General features: G+C 39.7%; 2 protein-coding genes across 5 annotated transcripts in view; one reads left to right on the top strand and one right to left on the bottom strand.

Annotated features, from left to right (window-relative positions):
* LOC129719497 (glycerol-3-phosphate phosphatase-like) overlaps positions 1–26232 on the top strand; it is a 393537-nt gene that overhangs the window by 228883 nt on the left and 138422 nt on the right. The window lies entirely within an intron of this gene.
* LOC129719494 (glucose-6-phosphate 1-dehydrogenase) lies at positions 427–26155 on the bottom strand. 4 transcript variants are annotated; one of them, XM_055670872.1, is made up of 7 exons: positions 26024–26155; positions 13680–13849; positions 12675–12821; positions 10772–12614; positions 10449–10495; positions 810–1166; positions 427–744 (listed from the first exon to the last, which is right to left on the bottom strand). In XM_055670872.1, the coding sequence occupies exons 2-4, from the start codon at positions 13743–13745 to the stop codon at positions 11337–11339; spliced, it is 1491 nt and encodes a 496-aa protein (XP_055526847.1). In that variant the 5' UTR covers positions 13746–13849; positions 26024–26155; the 3' UTR covers positions 427–744; positions 810–1166; positions 10449–10495; positions 10772–11336. The 4 variants fall into 4 exon arrangements, with proteins under 4 accessions (XP_055526847.1, XP_055526844.1, XP_055526846.1 ...); XM_055670869.1 differs by lacking the exon at positions 26024–26155 and adding an exon at positions 25088–25384; XM_055670871.1 differs by lacking the exon at positions 26024–26155 and adding an exon at positions 13904–14113.

The following is a 26232-nucleotide window of genomic DNA, read 5'->3' as shown; positions in this document are numbered from 1 at the left end:
ATATGACGTCGGCTTCCTGACCTTCATCAAAACTGCGACTGCACAAATGGTTGCCTAATAGACAAACTTTGAAAGAGGCAGCGACAAACACATAAATTTCAGTCCTGCATCTTCTGCATTTCCTCATCCCGGGACCCGGATGTTCAGCGTGCACCTCCCATAATTTTGCTGTCACGTAAATGCTTCTTCCAGAGAAACACCGAACGTGACTATACGGACTTAATGCTCACGTGATTGCCAACAATCATAAATAATAAAAAAAAGATATTATCCTTAACACTGTATACTGTGGGGATTTTAATCTATTAAAGCAGGGGTTATCAGTCTGGCTAACGGGGCATTTCTTTCCCATTTATGGCTGTCAGATAATTTCGTTTGTATTCGATTCTATACAAATCAACCGACGGCACCAGTAATTACGCATCATTTTTATGCATCCGATTATCGGACTGTTGATAACCAAAAAAATGCAATTAAATTTTTATTTGCAATATAAATACGCGCGTGAACTTTTCACTGGTTGGACGACATGATATGTTGATATGTAAGTAATTCAAAGCTTTCAGTTATATTAAATTCAAGTCCTACGGTTGGTCACGTTTCAAAAGAAGGAATCCTGGATATTTTTTCGAGCTGTTGACTTGGTTGATCATTTGCATGACAGTAGGACCAGGACCTTCGGATGGACGGATAATTAAATAGTTCAATTTCGATGATGCATTCCACGGCGATTCTTCATCGAACCTTTAATGAAACAGAAGCAAACGGTAAAGAAATAGAAATCACAGGTTAAGAACGACCAAACTCACCGAGGACGGTCAGTTTCGCTGCTGCCCTGATTGGGCGATTATGCTTCGCAGGACCAACCTGGCACTGGTAGTTGGCAGCATCGTCCAGGGTTGCGTTGGTGATGCGAAGGTTGTAAACGCCATCGCTATGGTTTTGATTCAGTGAAAACCGAGGAAAGCCAACAATTGCGTTACTGAATCCCAGCGCGAATCCATCCTTCACCCACTGGACCTGTCCGGCGAGGTGCTCCACCTCACAGCGCAGTACTACTTCCTCGCCGATACGGGCTTCCACATCGTTAGGAGTGATGCGAAAAGCCTGCTGCGGGATTTCCACTAAGGCGGCATCACCACCGATAAACGTAGAACTAAAGAGTGCTTGAAAGGTTAACACGAAACTATTATGAAAGTTTTCAAACTTACATTTTGATTGATAAATTAAGAAAACCATTAAGTAGCATAGCCAGTCGTTACTCGATTATTGAAACTAATTTCAAAATTTATTGAATTGGCGAAAAAAAAACTCTTAGATCTAATTATTTTTGACATTTAGATTTTATGTTCTGGAGTCTGGTTTTAGTACCGGGATTCAGTATTCATATATTCTGGATTTGCGATTCTAAATTCTGCTTTGGAATTCTGATTTTTGAAATCTTAGTTCTGGAATAGAGCTTTTGGATTTTGGAATGCTGCCTTAGTTTATAGAACTTCTGGATTTAAAGCTATGGAATATTTGAATCCAAAATCTAAAATTTTTATTTGTGAAGTCTCGATCTTTGATTTTGTCGATTTTGTTTTCTAGAATTTGGGTTCCAAATTTGGAATTGTAGGTATTTTGGATCTTGCATCTCTATTAAATCGAAAATTTTAGAATCTTTGTTGTGAATTAGGGGCTCTGGGTTATAGAAGCGGAATTCTGATGATATATTTTTGAATCTGGGTTCTTGATCACGGATTCTGGATTCTTGATTTTGCATCAAAATGGATTCCAAAATGGTAATTTTGGGATTCTAAATTATAAAATCTTGATCCGTTTATTTTTTTACTAGAGACATGGCCTGATTAACAAAGTTTCTCCAATTCACTCGATAATTGGCTGCCGCTCTCCAATCCCTGGGACATCGAGTACACCCCGTCAGATCTCGCTCCACCTGGTCTACCCATCTTGCCCGCTGCGTCCCTGGTCGTTTTCTTCCTACCGGATTCGAAGCAAACACCATCTTCGCAAGGCATTCTTGCAACATGTCCTACCCAATGTATCTGTCCAGCTTAAGCCACATTTTGAATACTGGGTTCGCCGTAGAGTTGCACGAGCTATTGGTTCATCCTCCGCCTTCATATTCCGTTCTCTTGCAATCCACCAAAGATCGTCCTTAGTACCCGTCGTTCGAAAACTCCGAGCACTTGCAGGTCCTCCTCGAGCATTGTTCATGTTTCATGCTCATAGAAAACAAATAGTCTTTTGAGCGTTTGGTACAGGTTACGGGTGCTTAGTGTGTTTGATCGCAATTGCTCTTGGAGTTTATAATAGGCACGACTCCCGCTGGAAATACGCCTCCGGATCTCACGGCTGATATCGTTGTCCTCAATTGCCAGTGAACCAAGATAGACAAAATCGTCTACCTTCAATTCATCACCGTCGATCATAATGCTACTGACTAGGCGTTGCCGGTCAGCTACTAGTTTTAGACGTATTTACCTGCAACCCAAACCTCACTGCTTGCCGTTTTAGTCTAGTGTACGGTTCTGGTGTACCACAGCAGTTGTTCTGCCGACAATGTCCATGTAGTCAGCAAGGTAAACGAATTGACTGGATTTGTTGAATATCATACCCCGCGTGTTGATGTTCGCTCGACTCATTACACCCTGTGACGCAATGTTGAATAGCAGGCAGGAGACACCATCACCCTGTCGAAGCCCCCTGCGGGATTCTAATGGACCCGAGAATCCACCCGAAATCCCCAGAAAGCCGTCGATAGTGTCCTACGCGGCTTCGAAGTCGATGAATAGGTGGTGCGTGGGGGTTTTGTATTCACGGCATTTATAGAGAATCTGACGTAAGGCAAAGATTTGGTCCGTCGTAGACTGTCCTTCCACGAAGCCTGATAGTTTTCGGCGATGCTCAGTCGCGCGTGATCTAACCGGGGCTGGCGTCGGCACCGAATGTTGTTAACGACGGAGAGTTTTGGGCGCAACTTAACCATCACCAGGTAGTGGTTCGATTCGACGTTACCGCTCCTATAGGATCTGACCTCGACGTCTGATTTGGTGACCTCCAGGTGTTCTTGTATGTGATGGGATCAGGTACTACGCACGGCCATGTTCTTGGAGGTGTCAAAGTTTATAAGTCTCAAGTCCATTTCGTTGGTCAGCTGGTGCACGCTGAACCCTCCAGTTTGTATTCCTCCTCCTGGCCGATATGAGCGTTGATATCCCCAGTATAAAGATCTATCATGTTTTAGGCCGTGATCGTACTCACGCTCCAACTGCGCGTAGGATTCATCCTTGTCGTCTTCGGTACTTCCGAGATGAGCGCTTTGCACGTTTATGATGCTGATGTTGAAGAACCGGGCCTTGATTCTCAACCTGCACATTTGAGGGGTGATTGGCCACCATCTAATCACCAGTTTCCACATCTCGCCTATCACCATAAAAGCTGTGTTGCCGCAGATCATCCCGGAACGTACGTACTGTTGGGCCCTTACAGCACACCTCCGGCAGTGCTACAACGTCGAACCTGCAGAATTCAAATACTTCGGAGAGCACTCGTGCGCTAGCTTGGAAATAGAGAGATCGGCAGTTCGCCGTCCCAAGTTTCCAATCGTTAGTCCGTTTTCTTGATTTCATCAAAGAACGGTACTCGACTGCAACATTTTGGCACTATTGTACAGCAATCAGAGCATCGAAAGGAAGCCCGGTTCTGGACGGCCGGATGCTAAAGAGGAAGACCGAGGGAAAAGTGACTACATCGCTGCGCTACATCGGCCGGGAGGTGGGTGCAATCGGCCAAACAGTGAAAAAGTACCTGCCGAACATGAACATACATATGTCAAGACGACTGGTCTCAAAGCTGCAGGCAATGACGCAGCGGCAGCGACTCAATAAAATGGACAAGTCGATTTTCCCGGCGAATCGCGATGGTGATAGACGACGCGACATATCTCACCCTGGATGGCAACGACTGGCAGGGCACTTTGTATTTTACTCTCCCACGAAGGAAGTGAGCTCCGAGGTGAAGTGCATTTATTAATTTTTTATTTATTTGTTCAAAAACTTTGTAGTGTAAGGAAACACCTTTTAATTTACTACAATTTAATATTTTATAGTAGAATAACTTGAGTTTCTGATGGTAACGAATAGTTCTTAAGTATTATTTTTTTAACTTCTCCCATTATTGAACCATGTTGTACATTCACGACGGAATCCATTTAAGGATGGTATATTTTTGAGCTCAGAAGGTAGCAGATTCCAAAAAACAATGCCCTGCACTAACAGAGTATTTTTATAATGTGATGTTTGAAATATAGGAAGTAAAAAGCTTCTGGTACGACTGCTTTGTAAGGAATAAATCTTCTCTCTTAAGTATGGAGGTGATGATGTGTTTATAATTTTAAATAACGTTAAACATGCTCGTAACTTAAAGAAGTCATAAAACCTACAACCAATTAATTCCTGTTGGAGATGAGATACTCTAGAGAAACTCGACAATCCAAAAACAAAACGAACACAACAATTTAGTGCAATACGCAACCTTTCCAACGCTGAAACTGAAGCATCTAACAGAAAAACATCTCCATACAAAAAGTGAGGCAAGATAAGAGCTTTAAATAGCTTTAGTTTTATAGCAGTTGACATAATACTTGAAGACAGTTTTAGAACCCTAAGTCCATTATAAATTTTAGCGCACTGGTTACTTATATGACTCTCCCAATTAAAATCGTTTTGCACCATGAAGCCAAGAATAGACACTCCAGAAACATGTTCTATGACATCGTTACCTAAGATAATTGCAGGAAGATTGTTAATATTACGATTTCGGGAGATTAGCATCACCTTGGTTTTTGAAGGCTTTATTGGTAAAAGATTGCTATCAGACCAGGCGAAAATTCGTGACAAATCATCATTAATGAGATCTGCCATCGAAGCCAAAAGGTTACGTGAATAAAAATAAAATTGAACGTCATCGGCGAACATATGAACCTTTCAGTTTTTCAAGATACCGGGCAAATCATTGATAAACATAGAGAAAAGCAGTGGCCCAAGGATTGATCCTTGCGGCACACCTGACAAAATTTCAATTTGGTTTGAGAAACAACCATCCGTAGTAACTACCTGAAATCGTGATGTCAAATATGATTGTATAAGCTGCACAGCGGCTCTGTTGAACATGAATTGGCTTGACAATCTCTTTAGAAGCTTAACGTGAGAAACCCTGTCAAAAGCCTTCGAGAAATCTACAAGCAGCAGGAATCACATATGAAGTTCCCGAGGTGTTGCTGTGGCTGACAATCATGAACGGAAGGCCGCTCGCAAGGGCGTAGAAATTTTTCGGTGCTAATATAATTACTTGCCATCAGAAATTTATCAAACTAAATCATCTGACTTAGTTGTTTTTTTATCAGCATCCGAAAAAAGTCCATTTTTATAATGCAAACGTTATGAAAGCTTGATTCTGGATAACAGAATGAAGATTCTAAATTCCTGTATCCTGATTCTTAATAATGGATTCTGTAACCTTGATTCCAGATGATGGTCTCCGAGTTCCGGACTCTTGATTCTGGATTATGATAACTTGTTTTTGAACGCCAGTTTCTAGAATCTTGATTCAGGAATACAGATTCTGAATTCAGGTTTATGGAGACCAGGTGCATTCAAAATTTTGGATTATCCGGATATGGATATGTGGTTTTCGAACTAAAGATTACGGGTTTAAAATTTCAGATTTAAATTTTTTGGGTTTTGGATTTGGAATCCAGGTTCTTGATCAATAATTCTGGATTCGTCATATTTCGTCTTATTCCTAGATTTTGCAATCTTAAGTTATTTTCTGGGATCTTTATTCTAGATTTTGGGGCCTATTACATGGGACGAGGCATAGAGCGGGGGCCTAGTGTGGTTGGTAAAGTCTCTGCCAACCACGCTCGACGCCTGGGTTCGAATCCCACCGCCGACATAGGTGTCGATGGTTGTGAGGTGGCGTGATCCACTCACAACCAACCCAACTGGTCTAGATTCAATCCTAGTCGACACCGGGAGATTTTCTGAGGCGAAAAATCTCTGGATTCACGCCTTCCATCGCATGAGGAAGTAAAGCCGTTGGCGCCGGTCCGTTAATAAACGGGTCGTGAGTTAGGGTCCTGGGTGTGGAGTCGCCTCCCTGGGCGTCGGTGATTGGCCACAACAGTGGCGGAACTAGACCGACGGAAAATAAGCGAGAATAAAAAAAAATGGGACGAGGCAAGCGGCAAGTTACTCGTCTGACCAATTTTGGTGTTGCAGATGGCGAGTCGACTGGATTTTCTGATGTATTACTTTGATTCATACAAATTAGTTTATGAATTCTAGATTCTGGAATATTCGAATATGGATGTTTAATTGTAATATCGATATACCCTCGATTTGACCGATTTTCGTGTCTGGAACTAGGGTTTCGAATCTTGAATTTTGGGTTTTGGATTCTAGATCTAATATTGGAATTAGACCCGGTCATCGAATTCTTAATCGAGGATTCTGACTTCTTGATTCTAGATTAAAGGTTTCAGATGATGGATTGTGCAATTTTGAATCTTCATTCTGGATAATAAAGTCTTTATTCCAAGTTATTAAAGCTTAATTCTAGGTTATGGAATGTTGATACAGCACTCCAAAATCCTGATTCTGAAATCTGGAATCCTGATTTTGGATTTATTAACCTTGATTCTAGATGTGGATTCCAAATTTTGGATTCTGGGAATCTTAATTCTGGATTATAATACCCTGTTTTCAATTCTGGTTTCTTGAATCTTGATTCGGGAGACTCTGAAATTAGGGTTCTTATTTTGGTTTCCGGAAACTAGATTCTGAGTTCTAGATTTTGTAATATTCAGATAAGGATTTTGGTTTTCAAAATTGAGGTTTCAGGTTTTAAATTGTATGTTTAATATTCTGGATTTTGGATTGTGGATTGTGGGTCTTGATCACAGATTTTGGATCCTTAACTCAGAAATAAAGGTTCTATTTCTATTTTTTCCTGTTGGATTATTCATTCAGGGATCTTCATTACAGAATTCGAATTCTGAAGTATAGAGCTTGATTTTAAATCATGAAATGTTATTTCTGGATTTCAAAATATTGATTCTGAGTTTCAACATCCTGATTCCGGATTATGTAATCTTGATTGTCGATTATGGAATTCTAACCCCGAATTATGGAATTGTGATTCTTTATTATGAAATTCTGATTCCGGATCCTGGTATTTTGATTCAAGATTATGCTTCTTTTTGAATTCTGGATCCTAGAAACTTGATTCTGGAATGAGGATTGTGTAATCTGGAATCTGAATTCTAAAATTACGAGTTGTGCAATCGAGATTCTCGATTTGTTGCTCGGAATTATGGCTTTACATTTTACATTTTGCGATCATTGTTCTGGACCTTTGCGAATCCTGGTCACGGTACCAAAGCTGTTACTCTACATTTATTATTTGATGACCTGTTTTGATGGGAGGTGCAAATCAAGCCCAATTATTAGATCCGAAACGCGCAAACTGGTTTGGCTCAGGTCCTTAAGACTCTCACGGCATCGCGAAGAGTAATTTTTCGATGTTAGGTATAACTTACACTAGTCTCAACGGCTTGTTGGTTATAATTAACATAAAACAATTCATGCGGCGAAGACGCATAATCGAGGACAAGGAACCGAGGCGGCACAAAGCCGCCGTGGTTTCCGCGGTCCGAGCCGGCCGCCGACCCGCCGTCGGAAGCGGCGGCCTCTCGCATACAAACAACTGATCTATTGGTTTTCTAGGATTATTCAAACAGGTTTTCTTTCCCTTAGTTAAGTCCGAACGAGCGGTAGCGAGTAAGGACAGCATACACTTGGACAATAGAGTCGGCCAAAGGCCGCGAGTGTGTGTTATTAAAAAAAAATAGACCGTTTTTTGGTTCTGCCATTCGTGCTCTTTGAGATTCTGCCATTCGTTATTCTGCCTTATGAAATATTCTGCCTTTCGTAATTCTGCTTTTCGTGATTCTGCCTTTCGTGATTCTGCCTTTTGATTTTCTGCCTTTCGTAGGAACCCGTGGTTCTGTGGTTAGCGATGTCGGTCAGCAAGCTCTCCCACACGGTTGTGATGTTTGATTCGATTCCCGATCAAGTCGAGGATCTTTTCGAGCTGGAAATTTTCTCGACTCAGCACTGGGGCACGGTGTATCGTTGTACTTATCCTACAACATGCAAAATGTGCCGAAAACAATATCGATAACGAACTCTCTCAACTAATCTAATTGATCGAGACCGCATTAGCCCCCCAGGCTAGCGTGCGATATTGGTTACATCTTGCCTTGATTTTCGTTTTTTTTTTTTTTTTTGGTTCTGGAATGTATACCCACAGGTTTCGGAATTTTACTTTCGTTTATGGAAGCTGGAAACTAGATTCTGGTTCCTACACATTAAATTTTTATTGCTGGAAACCAGTAAAATTTTGCTGATATTCTACATGCAGGAAAATCAGCTATGATATCAGCAAACTTTCTCGCTGAAACAATCAGCAAATCGAAACGTCAAATTTTTGACACCATTTTGCTGGAAATCAGTTTTTTAAATAAATTGCTGCCTGTTCAGCATTTGAGCATTTGACATGAATTTGCTGATGTATCTCAGCAAAAGTTAGAAAACACACAGAATGTTCTTTTGTTTTTTGTTATTTTGTTAAAACAAATGTTTTACATTGCGAATATTTATTTTGAAGTTATCTGATTTTGGATCTGTATTATCAGTATGAACTTTCAAATGTCTTTGTAGCCCATCGACATAACCTTCCACTAATTGGTAGCAGAAATTACATTACAGTATATTGCCCATATTCCTAAATTCCTAGAAAAAACTAAAAATTAACTTATCAAACATTTTCTTTATATCACAATTATTTTATTTAAGCGCATGCATTGCTTTTTTAAATTCCACATCAATGATACATACGCTTATAAGCTCATTTTTATTTCTCTATAATTTTGTTACCTTTTTACGCACAAAATGGCGATTGTTCTGACAGTTTGACGGATGGAGTTGCCAGAAATTCAGCAATTACCTGCAATTTCCTGATTTTCGGCAAACAGAATTCTGAATGCTGATAATCAGCAAGAATATTTTCACTGATTTTTTTCATTATTTTTTTTTGCTGAAAATTCTTTTCAGATTTTGGTGTGTAGGTTTTAAAATATTTGAATATAGAATGTAAAACTGGCGAATCTTGATTCTTTATCCTCAATTTTGTCGATTTTGGTTTTCGGAATTTAAGTTTTTGGGTCATAGATTTTGAAATTTGGACTCTCAATTCTTGATTGGCTTTTTGACTCTTCGTTGAAAATTCTAGATTGTGCAATCTTAGTTATGAATTGTGGAATTTTTGTTCTGGAATAAGAATTTCAATATTGAATAATAGAAACTGATTTTGGAATGCTGATTCTAAATTCCAAAATCGTAATTCTGAATTATAGAATACTGTAATGGTTCCTGTAACCTTGATTCTGGACTCCGGAGTTTCGATTCTGAATAATTTTTACTCTCAAATCCTGGTTTCTGGAAGCTTTATACAAGAACAGCTATTGTGGATTCTGGAGCTCAAATTATGGAACATTTTGATCTGGAAATCGGAATAGTGGAATCATGATTCTAGATCATCAATTTTATTGATTTTAATTTTTGGAAATACGGTTTCTAATTTTAGCATTTGGGTCTCAAATTCTGTATTTTGAATTTGGATTCTGGATTTGGAGTTCTTGATCGAGGATCCTAGATTCTTGACTCTGAAATAGGGCTTTTAAACGTTGTATTGTGTATTATCGGTAATGTGCATTAGTAAAGGTAACGCAATGTTTACTTAAATCTTAATTCATGAGAGCAAAGTTTAATTCTGATTTCCGAAATCTTGATCCCAGATTGTGGATTCTAGATTATGGATTGTTCTAGATTATGGAATCCTAATTCCGGATTCTAAAATATAGCTCTTGTATTCTAGAATCATACTTTAAATAACAGTAACTAGGTTCTAGATTCTTCTGGAGTAATAATTCTGGATTATCATACCTTGGGTTTGAATTATTCATTCTGGAATGTGGATTGCGAACTTTGGAATCCTACTTTTGTTTAGAGAAACTAGAATATGGAATATTGTGGGACTGATGCTGGATGGTATATTTTCTAATTTTAGTCTTTGGAATTTAGATTTTAAACTGTAGATTGGGATTTTGGGCTACAGATTCTGGATTTATGTTTTCGGAATCCATTGGATTTTGGATTAAAAAAACTCTTAGATTTGAGTGATTTATAGATTTAAACTTTCGAATTTGGGGTTTTGCCGTTTTTTCATATTTCGCACTGGCGAACAGAAACTGGTAATATTAAATAAGAGTTAGTTACATGACTTGCCGATTCAAAAATGTAAAATAATTAGGTACCTACCTAGTATTGCAGCTATCCGATGAATTGTCGGAGGCATCAGGGTGAAGCTTATATTAGAAAAAGCAATGATTTTGTCTGTTAGTAATGTTAAACTTGAGAATTCAATTTAGGATTTCTGATTAACATATTTTCTAACAAGTTCCTTCGAGATGATATATAAATATAAACTAGCATCAGCATAATTGACACCACTAACTCTATACACTCAATAACAATAAATCAACAAATTACAAAAACAAAATCTATTCAATAGAAGCACACATCTCTCGAATAACACATCTGAGTCCTAATATTTTGATAACGATATAACTATCTTTACTTACAATCTGCCTAATGTGACACAATTGCTAGAGCAAACTTAAACTTGCGAAATCTGTTTATCGATTGAGCAGAGGAGGATGCTAACCGGATGCTGCACACGGCGCTCATTGACAGCAGCAATTGATGTTTGCAGACTAACCTGAACCCAAACAATAAGGTGCTGCTGACCTTAGTACAACGCATGCGTGACATCCCGTCACATGTATTCGGCGAACGCGGCAAGCAGATTGCACAACAAGAAAGCGTTTTCCCAAACTATACAATCGCAGATTCCAGTTTTTTTTTTCTCTCAAAAAATCGTTCAGGAATGTTTTATTAGGGAACTTTTTTTTGTTAAACAAAACTAAACATTTTCAAAATGCCTCCGATCGAAATCATAACATTAAATGAGGTGAAAGTCCAAAATGAAACCCTTCGGTGTTTGCGTAGATCCCGTCAAGGGAGTACTGAGCGTTTGCTTTTGTATACAGCGGATGAAAGATCAAATGAGTTTAATAAATAATAAATGAGTTTCAACGGCAACAAAGGTAAAACGGCAACCATAGGTTAAGCCATATCCGTTCGTGTTCAGTGCTTTCGGTGCCACTTGTACGATCCGTAGTACTTGAAGTTATTCTCGTCACATTTGCGATCGGCTTCCTTGGGACCGCGTGATCCATGTACGTACTTGATCGGTTCCGGACGTTCCCGTTCGATGTAGTGCAATAGAGGGGTGAAAATTCGCCAGGCTTCGCCGAGTTCATCCGATCGCACAAAGTGCATCTGGGATCCACAGAAAACATCCAAAATCAACCGTTCGTAGGCGTCAGGTAGCTTAACATCCTGATAACGATGGTTGTACGTAAGATCCAACTCGGTTTCTTCCATGTCGAAGGTGATACCGGGCGATTTGGTCATCATCTTCACGTACAATGCTTCGCCTGGCTGAACACGAATCACCAACTCATTACGTTTAGGTTTTCCATCAAAAATATCTCCAGGAACATCCTGATACTGAATGCGAACTTCAGCCTTTCGCTCATTTAAGGCTTTTCCACATCTTAGGATGAATGGGACGCCGTCCCAGCGTTCGTTGGTAATTTTAAGTACAGCAAGCGCAAATGTTGGGGTTACTGAATCGTTAGGAACAGTCGGGTCATCTAGATAGCCCATTCGGGAATCGTCATCTTTACCGTTCGGATTGGCTATATATTGTCCTAGTACAACGTCATCGATAGTAAGCGATTCCATGCTCTTCAGCACTTTCACCTTTTCGTTACGAATGTCATCCGGATGACAAGTGGCAGGTTTCTCCATGGCAACCAGCGATAAAATCTGCAACAGATGATTCTGCATGACATCTCGAATGATTCCAAAATCATCAAAATATCCACCTCGTCCTTGGGTGCCGAATGGCTCTTTGAACGAAATCAGCACCGACGCCACGTTATTTCGATTCCAAGTTGGGCTGAATATCTGGTTACCAAACCGAATCGTCATCAGGTTCTGAACCATCTCCTTTCCCAAATAGTGATCGATTCGGTACAGTTGATCTTCGGTGAATAATTTTGACAAATGTGAACTAAGTGCGTTTGAGCTATCCGCATCGCGACCGAAGGGTTTCTCCACGATGATTCGATTCCAACCCTTCAGTCCCATACAAGTGTTCCTGATGTGAACAGTAACGGATTCAAAGACTGACGGGGGCAACGCCAGATAGAACAGCCGATTGGCCGTCTTACCAACCTCAAATTTGCACAGCTCCTGATTGAGCAGCTCGAAATCACGCCGACTGTCGTAGTTGCCGGCGACGTAGAAATTCAACGCCCAAAACTGCTCGAATCTTTCCTGCTGATCCGGTTCAACCTTAAATGGAGCGGTGCTTGAGTCATAGCTGGATTGATTCATACTGATATTTCAACAAACCTTCATATAGATCCGACATTTCTCCTTTAACTCTACCACCGACAGTTTACTGCGAGCGTAGCCCACGAATTTGGTCACCGTTGGCAGCAAATTGTCCCGGTACAACCACCACAAGGTTGGGTAGATTTTCTTTTTTGCCAAGTCACCCTGGAAGAAAAATTGATTGTGTGAGTTTTGATCAAATGAAATTGTTCTTATACATATATTCCAACATTTTGCAACTCGAATAACTGATCTCTTTTGTACCCAAACTTCTGAATAAAGTCAGACCAAAACGAGAATGGTCTTTGGAGGCCGTTCCGATTTTCAACCGCAACGGACCGAAACCCGATGACGATCACTGTACCAAATCAGTTGCTTGAGCATAAGCGTGCCAAATTTGAAGGTTCAGTAGTTTTAGAGTCACATTGCACGGACAAATTTAGAGAGCCAATTTTAAGCACCTAACGATTGAACAGAGCTGAGTGTCATTGGCGGTCAAAACAAAATCCCAAAAACTTTAATAAAAACTATTCGAAACAATATTTTAATTCATCCAAACCAAAAAATCAACGCACGCAGGTGCATTCAATTAACAGCCCATGAAGCCCCACTTCAGGTCAAGTACCCACTCGCAGCGCTACAAGAAAAAAAAACAACAATTTTTATTTTCAACCGCGGAGGCAAAAACAAGCGAATCTTCTAGGAGGTTTAACGTTTTTATCGAAGCGGCATCACGCCACTTAAGTACTGTGGCGCAGCTACTCGAATTTATCCAAGTCATCATGCCAACGCTGTTTGCTATCGAAGACGTCACCGAAGCGTGCACTCGACTCCGTTAGGATCGGGTTTTGCCGTCCTTCACGCAACACGACGTTTGGTGTATGGCGTGATTTGGACGTCGGAATCGGTACGGTAGTGATGTTCAATTAATTTAAAGGTAAGAATGCGATTAAGCAGAATGATTGGTACTAATTAGAATACAAGTTCGATTGCTCTTGGCCTTAAACAATATAAAATACTTACAGATGCCCCAAGCACGACAAAGACATGCGGAATGTTGGAATCGAAATGCGTTCCCTCGTCATCCATGGCGCTCGATTTCAAGTTCCGTCGGATAATGGCCAATGCTTCCTCGCCGTCCAAAGTTTCGTGAGGACCACTGCCGTTGGGGAGACCGCCTCCGTTTCGGTTTGCTAAAACAATAAAAATGAATCTTTTAGCTTCCTGGAACAACAAATTACTAGTACTTTCTAAACGGTCTAATTTGAACTGAGCACAAGTGAGGTGCACTTAGCGCGAACTGACCTGCACTTGGCCACTCGGACTGCAGTAATGTGCACTAGCAATAGGAGACCGGTGCGTCGAGCAATCAACCACGAAAAAAGTATTTTAAAATGCACACAAACTACTAAAACTCCTAGGGCATAGCGGGCACGATTCGATAAACGAAGCACTAGTACTAGCACATTTGACCATTCCTAGAACTAATTATTGTACCGTAAGCTGGACGTATTTTGCATCATCATATGAAGAAGTTATTATTCTGATTTAATAATTCATACTTCGTCGTCGTTTTATAAAACAACACCCGTTGACGGTACGGTTGGTGCCGTTTGTCATCATTTCATGGTCAAGCTCGAGCCAAAACTACGCTTTATTCGCGATTCAGGATTCTTATCTGCGCAACGATCGCTGAATCGAACGCAATCGGTTACATTACTTAGATGATGGATGAACTCGTGACCTCCCCTGGGAGCTCGGATGAGATGACAAACCGGCTTAAAGGTGATACGGTTCGTCTATTATTGTGTATGTGTTTTTCTATGTTCCAGTCATTCGAGCAAAAACGCTATCATTTCTTTGATAAGATTGCAAAGCGATCGTAAGGAATGACGCAAGAGGGGGAAAATTCGTTATACGTTGAAGGTTTTGCTGTGTAAGAACATAATTGTGGATACTCGCTTTTTACTCAACCAAACAACATATCAGGTAGATTATTCAACCAAAAATCATTAACAGCCAGATCAAGTCCGATAGCTTCCAGTAGCTTAGTCATTGTTGGTATGGATTAATACAGAACCAGAGCACCAATATTTCTCCATCTATTGTGCAATTCACGATCATACGATCATAATCATAATTTGCGCAGAGCGGATGCTATGTGCTTTTTTAAATATCACGATTGTTATGCTTTGTGATCACCCGTGTTTGTGTCTATTTGACCAGCTCACGAGCCATTTTTCACTCTCCGGTCAAGACTACAAAGTTTTCCAACTTAGTAAAACAACTCAATTATTATTCTAGAATCAAGATTGTTTGTACCCGAAGGTAAGAAATCGAAACCTGCGCCTGACTCATGGATTGCGTACGTTTACTTCAAAAATCCCCAAAATGATATTAGAAGATCTTCCACTGAAAGTGCATGAGTCAATGGAATAAATGGGAAAATTTTGATCTTCAAATTTCTTCTAGCGGTTTAGCGGACCTGGCTTAAAAGTTTCATCTTCTCGAAGGAATCCGATTCGACCGATTAAAAATTGCACATACAGGGTGTCCGCAAATTATCCGTACATACTTTTACAGCATGCCTCTACACAACCAAACGGATTAAACTAACCATACCTGTATGGTATAATATCTTGATCTATTGACTCTAAGTATACGCAGTAAGTTTTATACAGTTGTGATTTCAAATTCCTGCAAAATGAAGCCGAATGCGTTGCGCGGAGCTGTTGTTGAACTGCTTCGCCAAGGAAAAAATGTGTCAGTGATTGCGAAGACCCTGAATATGGCGAAATCTACTGTGAGTGATTCAATAAAACGATTCCAAGAGCTTAGAACGCTAGATGACCGCACCGGGAGAGGAAAAAAACGCACCGTTCGGACTTCACAAATGCGCGAGATAATCCGAAAGTTGGCGAAATCATTAAAAATTTCGAAAACATCCGTTGCTGCCATCGTCCATGATGATTTGAAGCTTCAGTCATATAAACTGTGCAAAAACCACTATTTAAATGACACCATGAAAGCAAACCGGTTCAGAAAAGCTAAGGTTCTTCTGAACCAATTGGCAGAGGGCCGTCATCGATCAGTGCTGTTTACCGATGAAAAAATTTTTACTATCGAGCAGCATCACTATCATCAGAATGATCAGCAGTTGCTTCCTGCTACTTCCAAAAATCGAGGAAGTATTTCAAGGAGTCATCATCCCGCTTCTGTCATGGTTTGGGCTGGAATAACTCACGCCGGGAAAACCCCTTTGATCTTCATCGACAAAGGGTAAAAGTGAACCAAACAGTGTATCAGAAGCTACTGACTGACTCAGTAGCTCCCTGGGCAGCACAGCATTTCGGCAAGAAAGACTGGATTTTTAGCGAGACTGGGCACCGAGCTCATGGGGCAAAAAAGACTATTAGTCTTTGTGAAAGCCTTTTTTCGAGCTTTTTTAGGAAAGAAGAATGGCCCTCCATCTCATCGGATTTGAACCCGATGGACTATTCGGTTTGGTCCATCTTGGAGCAAGAGCCTGCAGAACACCCCATAAATCAATAGAACATCTGAAATCATCTCTTCTAAAGGCTTGGGAGGAAATAACTGCAGAAGAACTTGCGGCCATCGTGGATAACTTCCCGAAACATTTGAAGGCGTGTATCTCAGCACGGGGTGGCCATTTTGAAATGAACAAATAACGCTTGTTTCTTGTGAACATAATTATATAATAGACTATGTATGTTGGTTTTTAAGTCGTCAATAAAGACTAATTTTAACACTATTTAGTTGTACGGGTAATATCCGGACACCCTGTATAATAGTTCATGAAATGTTTGAAATTGAATTTGTTCTAATGGCAAATGTCCTAAAAATGCATGGAAAGTTCAATATCTAATGTTTCTAGAAAAAAGTTTCAAAAAATCGACTTAGAAAATTTTGGAGCTAAAAGTTCTGCCAGCTCAAAAAAAAAAACATTCTTTCAAAATCTGAATCTACGACTAAGTGCTTGTCGGAACGAGCTCTGCCACCTTGCAATAACGAAGCCTTCCGAAATCATTGCTTTATATCTGATTCTCATATTTAGACAACGTAGAGCTCGTATACAAATACCCAGCTGTTAAAATACTCACCTCCATTGAAGAGTATTTTTTTCTGTAGGAGCTTAAGTATGATCTCTGCTACCATTAGTTAGATATATTGTGGTATACTCCTCCAATTTTCATGCACTTCACCCCTGCATTGGCACAGTAAGGGTTCCGAAGTTTCTACTTCAAAATTACAAAAACGACATGTCATCTGCTAGTTAAGCTACTTTTTAATGTGATACTTACTCGGACAGTGTCCAGTCAGTAAGCCAGTTAATGTACTCAAAACAGCTTTATTCATACTGAGTAGGTTTCGTGTGATTCTATTACTTGGTGTAATGAATAGTTAAGATTGTCTTGCTTTGCAGGAAGCCCTCCAGTTGCCATCGATCATCTTTGTTTCCTAGCCTCTGAGCTCTGAATTCAAACAGAATGTTGTAGTTTTCGGAGGGATAGAATACAATCCTAAATTAACTTAGACTGACATTTGTATGTTCTAGTGCATAATATTTCCTAACCAAACAAATTTCAGTGCATGTTGAATAAGCAATTGAATTTTAGAGCCAACTGTATAAAATAAGACTGATCCATTGATGTTAGTCTTAGAGTCCATCCAGTGTTCATTCATGGTTACTAAGGTGTTCAGTTGGAAGTCTTTGAACATCCGTAAATGTCCCACAAGATTCAATTCCCAAAAAGTTCAAACACTCCTTACTAACACGCAGAGAATCCTGAGTAAGAATCCCCAGGATACCGATTAACACGGTGACGGAGTCGTGAAAGGAATCGCAAACACGATCCGGAGGATTCCCACTCACGATTCTTATTCAAGAATCCTAGAGCCATATACAGGGCATTCCTGAGGATTCTTGTTTCAGGAATTCTTTCCAAGGACGCTCATGAATCCAATGTGAGGAATCCTAGAGAATCTATGCGAATCGTATGTGTTCGTCCGGGAGGTTTGAGTCTGAGAGCACCTTATTTGGCTTTAAGTTATACATGTTGATGCAAGGTTAGAATATATAGAATATATGAGCTTCTAAGGCTTCGAATGGTGCAGTGGCCTTCGCTCTAGTAATTGATAAGCATGTCAGACGTTGAAGTTTATCTGACTTTCTCTGAGGTGATAGTGCTTATTAGGGGACTCACTGCACGGTGAAATCAGAGTGAAGTGAATACAGCTCTATTACGGGACTCTCGTAAGCGAGAGAAACGTCGCAGGTGACATTCACTGTGAAACCTGGGTCCTAGACCACACTATTTACGGCTGGGTATTTGTATGCTAGCTCTATGTGTTGGCTGCGTAATTTTTAGGAAATCTACCATTCCTTTTTGAGCGGATATAAGAGAATCAAAATCCAACCTAGTTCAAGAGTTCCTAAATTCAAGGATAAGACTTCATCAACTAAGTATTTCGAGTTTGTTAAAGACTTTTCAAGCAAGATCTCACGAACATCAGAACATTAGTGTATTGTACATTTTTTAGTTAAATTTTTAATATTTCGAGTTTTTTAATATTTTTACAGTATAAAACATGCTGAAAATAAACCACTCGAACATTACTGTCAATTGATCTCGCGCAGCTTCAAAATATGTATGAAATCAGAGAATTTTTTCGTAGAAATTAGTTTTTTTTTCAAATCTAGCGAAACGGAATGAGAAAATCAGTGGCTTAGCGCACTCACTTCACTTACTCTCAACATGGGTTATGGTGTTAGGGGTGTGAGCGCGAATATTGAAAAGAGAATAGGTAAAAACAACGTAAAACATAGTGTTTTCTTGCTATCTTTACGATACCGGTTACCGTGCAACGCGCTTGCTGCTCAATAAACCGTTGCGTGGCTCAGCCAATGGTCTATTCGAGAACAACATAAAATGTACAGCAGAGTGCGGATGGAAATCGACTTTTCAAGGTAGGTATCAAAGATTCTATCTTCTCGAAAGAAGTCCACATGAAAATTCCAGCGTTATCAAACAACAGCCTTCTTCAAAGAACCAGGTAAAATAAACTGCTGATACTAGACTCCTTGTTCCCGTGGGAGAGAAAACGACGTTCGCATGGTACTCAAATGAGTAGGCGACAAAAAAGAGTAACGATAGAGTTTTCTTTCGTGAAAAGTTTAGGTGACGAAAACAAAGCCAATAAATAAAAAGCTGGAGAATGACAGGGAGAAAAATAAAAAAGAGAACTTATTCTATCCGAGGTTTGAGAAAATTATGTTTAAGTATATTTTACTAATAAAATCAAGCTAACGCGACTCCAGTCCAGGTGGTCGTTATTTTCTCCGCACGTACGAGAACATATGCAACCCAAGTATCTGGCAAAGGTCTTGAAGATTAATATAGCCTATGTAATCGGATTTCCGGAATGTCGTGTCTCAAAGCCGTCACAGTTACATTTTTCTGACCGATGATAATAAGCATAAAATTTCCGAAATCGATTTTTTAGACCAAATGTCTTTTTTTTCTAAGATTTGGATTACTGCGACCACTGTTTTAGGTAAACAGTTCGACAGCAACTGACGACAGCACACATGCAACTCCATACGGGCTGTTATTTTTCATCTCCTTATGTCAGTTGGTTTTCCAAGCTGTCGCAAATGACAGCCTATAATCTTCCGACATCCTTCAGCACGAGTCCGAGCGGGATGTCAGGTGATTATGATTCACGACAGTAAGGCCGATGAGAGAACGAAAGAGAGATGGTACGAAGCACGTTTTTTCTTACGTGGGGAACAAAATTAACAATGGAAACGGTTTGCTTTGTATTCAATATGCCACCGGCCTGTGAAAAAGGAGAAACGAAAAAATGCGAGTCGGTGACAGCCGCAGCCGATCAGCAGGCTATCAACAGCAACAGAACATCCTCAAAATGAGCAAACTAGGCTGTCATGTCCGAACGAACAAAAAACAATCGCAAAAATGAGCTGTCGTACGTAACACAAGACAGTTTCTTTGCCTTGTGTAAGCTGTAGCTGTATGTGAGCTCTCATGAATAGCTCATGCATGAGGCTGTTAGAGTGAAAAGAGAGAAAAGTCGTCAGTATAGTGTCGCTCTCCAGTCATTTTCCTAAGCTTAGTCCGATAAAGCTGAAATTTTGCATTAGGACTTTTTTCTGGAAGACGGATTTTTCATACATTCCACCCTTATATTAAAAAGAAATTGAATATCGAAGGCTTAAACCCTAAGGCCCCTTCTTGGTTACGCCACTGATTGGAGTGTATTTCATACTTTATATACTCAGCGTTGTTAGTGGGCCGTTTTGGACTTCTCAGGATAAAATTGTTTCAGACTTTTGCATGAGCGAACCCATATTTTCAGCTTCGAATATATTTTTCGTATATCCATTAGGGATGAGTTATTCTGCAATTGTTAAATTACTTGAGTATGATGAATTGAAAATTTCATTTAAAATTCAATATGATGACTTCTCACATGCCCTCTTTACGATTTATCTAGTCTTTGAAAAATACGGTTGGTCATCGACGAGATTTAAATAATGACCATAAAATTGTAATGATTGTTTTAGTATTTTATCGATTGATTTAGAATAATAGATTGCTACCCGCGCTGATTTGAGCCTAGAGCGCACGAGCTTTGCGAAGTTTTTAATACATTGGATATATTTCCTTTCGTTGCGTTGACTAAGAAAAATATTCGATATTGTTTTTATTACGCGTGCTTGACTTTAACAACATCTATACTGTTGCATTAGAGCGGTTTTTAATTATAGAATTTAATTCACTTTTGATATATACAGATATAAGAATATTCACTTGTGTTCTTATTGTTAGTTGGTTTAACTTGGTTCCAAAAATGAAAATACAATTCATACACAGTTGTGCGTGGCCCCAACAGCCTTCCTATGTATATATCAAGGATGTTACGGATGTGATTTTTTAGACATCTGCAGACGCGGATGCGGATGCGGATATGTGATTACGGATGCAGATGTAGATGCGGATGTCGATTTTCATGCGGATGCGGATATCCGTAGCATCTTTTGTGTTTTATTTTTCCTATTTCGCATGACCATGTCCCTTCCCAATGCAAAAGAATTTTATGAAGCGATATTTTTTCTCAACTTTTTCTCAATGCTACAATTCGGATGCGGATTCTATTGTCTGCTAGTTTAAATCATAAATCAGCAAGTTAAACAATTTTGTACTCAATTGGAATAAGCCAGACACAATTGTGCTCGGCCCCAACAGCATTACAAATGTCTGAGGGTTTAAATCAATTGAATATAGATAAACTAATTGTGCTTCTATAATCAATTGGCTGAAGAGTATGAACCAGAAATATCTAGAAGAAGGATAGAAAATATATCCAACGTACCGTACCCTTCACTACTGACAAATATCTAAGTTATTTATCAGAAATATAAACAGTAGTAGTAATATGTAACAAAATCGAAATACTTAGCTTAGCTTGACTGATTTAGGCTCATTATCTCCCGGTGGCCCCATGCCCAGATACCAAGAGTTTGAAGCTGAGAATGATTTTCTACTCCTAAACATCGTTGTGATGATTTGATAAATTTGAGCTAAATCAGCTGCACTATCAGGCCCGTAGCTACCGGATGTGCTAGGGGGGGGCTTAGCCCCCACGCGTTTTCATTGCCCAACCACGCAATTTTCTCATATATTTGATTGATACTAGGTAAAAACCAAATGAAAAATCTGAAATATGACCAATAAGCATTATTGAATAGTCTTCAGTAGTAGTTCATTAAATCTCAAAAAAAAAGGTTTAAATCCGAACAATCAAAACGGTCGAACTCATATGACAAAAAGGTTACATTACTCAAACTTTTGGTGAGCCCGCATGATTCGCGGCGAAGTTGAAACTGTCGATCCGCATACTTCCGTTTCCGATGTCCGAACTTGCGTCTGGGAGTGAAAATGTCAGTTTTTTTAAATGTGTCATTTTAATGAGAGAACCAATCACAGTTTTATATGTTTGATTATATAAGAACAATACAAAACCAGTTTTGCTGCAAAATTTGACCAGTTTTTCCAGAAGTTTTTATTGTTCACTTTTTGATTTCTTGGATTGAAAAAATCGTGGGCAAAAATTGACACACAAGACTAGGTTCTTCAAATATTCAATATTCAGACAGTATCTAAACTTCCTGCAGTGTGCTTCTTGTGATTCATGTTTATGTCCAGTTCAATTTATTTTGGCCTAACCCAGTCTGTTACCTAGCACGGACAACTATGTTACAGTTCGGTCCAAAATAAAACCGGACATAAACATTGATCAAACAATGCGAATCGTCAAATTTAAAATTTGGGCTAACGGTTGAATCGCTCCGTTCTTTCTTCGCGAATAGAAGCTCTCAGTATCGTCGATTTTGAATAAGGCGACCCTCGAAGATGGGTTTCTAGCGCTGTAATTCCTTCAATGCATTTATTGTTTCAGATTATAACTTCTTAGAACTCTCTTCTGTTTTTAGTTTTTCGAACGTGTCATAGAATCGTTGTGTCATAGAATCGTTGTGTCATAGAATCGTTGTATTCCATCACTCGTCCTTGCGTTGCTTCTCTTGCTGGTTTGATCATTTATTTAATGAATATTGAATTGGTCGAATAGCGGGTTCGTCACTGTAAGGCAGAAGTTATAATGTTTTTATCCCTGCTTTTTTCAACGATACGCACATTCGAAGCTTGGTTTTTTTCGGAATATATACCCGGAAAACCAGATTTTCGGAAATTTCGCTTATTTGAAAATATATAGATGACCTTCTGAATCTTTTGGTGCTAAAACTATCGACATAGGAGGAAAACTGCAAAACTTATAAGAATTTTAATTTGTGAGTACCCGGGTACTCCGTTGGACGCGTAAAGGTACTTTTTTGTCAAGCACATAACGGTTTTCAACGGCTTTCCCTCCAGAAAAAACGTTTAATTAAAAAAATTAAAAAAATCCAGAAGCCCAATATTTCAAGAAAATTGTCGATTGTTATTTTCTAGGTCGATGTTGGTAAACAATTAATCCACTACATACGAGTGCGATTCCGCAATGATAAAATTCATTTTTGTGAAACAACAATCGAAGCCGCAATCTTATCGATCAATAGAAAGATCTCAACAACTTCGTATGTTATGCGTGCTTTTGCTTTTGGGTAAACCTGCTACTCACAAATCCTCCATCTTCATAACATGAGTTCCCATCTCGTTCACAGAAGCTGAATGATAAGCCAGCCAGTGTATAGCCTTGTTTGATGTAATCAGATCCAAGGCACAGGCAAAGTTAAAACCGGTTCTCTTCGATGGGTTGTTTTCAAACTGGATCGACGAAATTCGCGAGATTAATACGAACCTAATAGCTTCACTAGGAGTGGTAGCTGCCATAAACAGTGACCATGGCCACTTCAAAAAACGAACAAACAAAACATCACATTCCATTCAGTATGGAATTCCACATTTTTATTTTATCCGAATAGTTATTACCAGTCAAGTGAGCAGCATTTGCTAGTTGACGTTCAGAATAAACCGAAATCGGTCTAATTATCATATCATTTGGGTGCTCAATCTCGAGTAGATAAGTTTATTGCCCCATCGGGTGCAGCGTAACAAACAGAGAGCAAAAAAAGAGGAATCAATCGCCGCAGTGAGGTGACCTCACGCCACAATCGCCTCCCAGTTAACGGCGAAAAGCTCATGATAAGACAATAATTGGGAGCCATGAGACGGCACTTTCACGTGAGAAACTGGTGGTGATGCGATGCCTAATCGGCCCCATTGCAGCTGACTTCGCGGGAGTACGGTAATGGACACGGCTTATCACACCACACTACACAGTGTGTCGATTCCACACAAATGCTGGTTAAAAACAGTCTAATTTTTGGGCGCTGAGTACCAAACTGATGTTGTTTTTTAATCAATGTATTTTTATACTGGTATGCTTTCCTTTTTTGTGTTATTCATTTATTAGGCATGAGTTTGATCGAGGGAGAAACGAATACAAAGCGAAAACAAAGTAAGAACCGAAATTAACTGTCATCGGCTGTCAATTTGAACCACACTTATACCTATTTATACTTATTCACGAAACATTTCTTCGATGTTTCTTTTTTCCTATTGGGTACATTTTCCACTGCGAACTGTTATTTGATCTATTGTGGCGGATTCTCCTATTACAATACCACGGGAAATTTTCTAGGTATGATTTTATCATATTATCCGAAATTACATATTGAAAAAAAAATTCGCAATAACCATCCTATTCTCCTCTAAAACTACACACAGCTTGTATATATTCCATTTTTCTTCCGTTTGTAAAAGCACTCCAGCCAAAAATATAGACTAGAGTCAAACGCAAACGATTTTGGCAACTATAACTATAGTTAACCACCGCTCAAAACTCGTTTAAATTATACATATTTGAATGACATTTGAACTAGCTTCTTATATACTCACTTGAGCTGTCGAGCGCTCACTCTACATTGAACACGAAAATTAACATATTCATTGTTTTCGGACCAATTTTTATCAAGCAGGAGTTTATCAATTTGAAGAGTGTAGTAGTATGTAATGATAAAAAGTATAAAAAAAATCACTAAGCGACCAATTGTGATTAGATTATATTTAAATTGCTTGCAGTCTTGATGATAAAAACCATCAGCAATTTTTTTTTCAATTTTTGATTCAACAGACTGTTTGCATTAAATTTATATTTTCGATTTTGTCCGATTTTGTTCGATTGCTCACTGTGCGCCCGCCAGCCCTCAACCGACATAATCCGTGGGTTGCTGTGGTAAGCAAATGTTTGGTTTTAATTATTCAGTGAAACTTATTTTTTGTTTACCGGAAACTTAATTCAAATTCTTGTCTCATTTCACTGATCAAAATGTATATGTAGTGATGGTAAACACAATACAAAATAGCCCTTGAAATGCCACTTCACGGCTTGAATCACCACTCGAATACTTTTGTATCGCTGCTTACGCGATACATAGTTCAACCCGTTAGCGAATAGCTAAACTAGTACATAGCCCTCGGGCTACAATTCTTCGCTGTTCTAATATCGTAGTGCTCTTTGCATTGCACGCAATCTTCCGACAAAGCCTACTACAAGCTAAGTCACAGTAGAGTGGCGCATACAAACCGTCGAGCATGCTGGGCCAGCCTCACCGACTGCATTACCCTTGGCTCAAAGTCACATTCACCCCACAGTAGATCGTGTTCTTTATCTCCAGCAGCACTCCTCTGTTCAAAACGCGAGCATGCTAGGACACGAGACCTGTCGTACGCTTGCATCGGGATCACGTGAGAAGTGCAAATAGTGCCCTTGAATTCCCAATTGGAATCGAACTTATTTATATCGTACTCTAAAGTTACTTCGTTTACCTGAATTTGCCATCTTGCCACTACGTAACGAGTTGTCGCGTCCGATAATAAACACACGATAAGAAACGTCACACGCGAAACACAGTCGAGTTTCCAACGACACACTTGATTGGAAGTAAAACGCACAATTCGGTTCAAAAACCCGTAACTCAACAGCCAAAGAAAATCGAAAGCAATGTCCGATTTAGGCAACAACCATATAAAGCGATTGGGAGTGTAATTCGCAGACACCCTCTCGGGAAAGCAGAGTAACGCGCACAACTTGCTCAACCTTTACGATCGGACTGACTGACGGCGAACCGTGCCCGCGAAGTAAATGGCTTAAGCCGCCTCAGCCCACAAAGCGAACCACCACACCGACACACGATGTTGAGTAAATTAGCAGCAAGTTTGTCTCATCCGGTAAAGGTATTGATCAATAAACAAACTATTATGAGCGTGTATATTTTTGTTACATATCACTAAGGACAAGTTGCTGAATACTCTGTTATATTAATGAAATATTCAAACTTCTTAACAGAAAGATTACTTTTGATCAATTTAATTCATACTTCGCACATTAGAAAGCAAATTTAGCGCATGAATGTTGCCATTGGCAATGTCGTGTAACAAACGCTGCCAACAGCATATCATAGAAACCGCTTTTGCGCAAGTGTACGTCCACTTAGCGGCGCAAGAAATACCACCACAAGCGCAGCAGGCCGCCGCGAACTTGTAATTACAAAGTTTAAAGCGCAAATAAACCGGCTAGCAAACGCAAACACCAAGACGACAATGCAATGCAATGCAAACTCTGCAAACCGGGGCTACTTTCTCGCTCTCGACAAAACTGATCGATATTCGGAACCCCCGAAAAGCAGGGCCAGCTACGCCATAGAACTAGATAACTTTATTCGCATCGTAATTGTTTCACTTGATCAAGTCAATAGCACTTACCTTTACGACAATAAGACCACTGAAACTACACCTAATCGAAGCCGACTACTGGCGCAGTGTTGAACCACAAACAGCTTGGCGCGATTTAACGAATGCGGACCGAACGAACAACCGCGAAATGCACGTGTTTTCAACTGCAGTAAGTAAACAAAAACAAAGCCGCGTTGTTCGAGTATGCGTGAGGTGAGCGTAGCAAGTCTGCGGGAGAC

The sequence above is a fragment of the Wyeomyia smithii genome, chromosome 2 (assembly GCF_029784165.1).
Source record: "Wyeomyia smithii strain HCP4-BCI-WySm-NY-G18 chromosome 2, ASM2978416v1, whole genome shotgun sequence".
Classification (NCBI taxonomy): Eukaryota; Metazoa; Arthropoda; class Insecta; order Diptera; family Culicidae; genus Wyeomyia; species Wyeomyia smithii.
Note: the sequence above shows the minus strand (reverse complement) of the source record. Positions and strands in the feature narration are given on the sequence as shown.

Excerpts from the sequence above, each read along its gene's own strand:
- LOC129719494 (XM_055670869.1), bottom strand. Across the intron at positions 12,822-13,679 it reads TTGTCGTGCTTGGGGCATCT|GGTGACTTGGCAAAAAAGAA; the intron begins GTAAGTATTTTA and ends TTTTTCTTCCAG. Across the intron at positions 12,615-12,674 it reads AATGTCGGATCTATATGAAG|GTTGAACCGGATCAGCAGGA; the intron begins GTTTGTTGAAAT and ends GCTCCATTTAAG.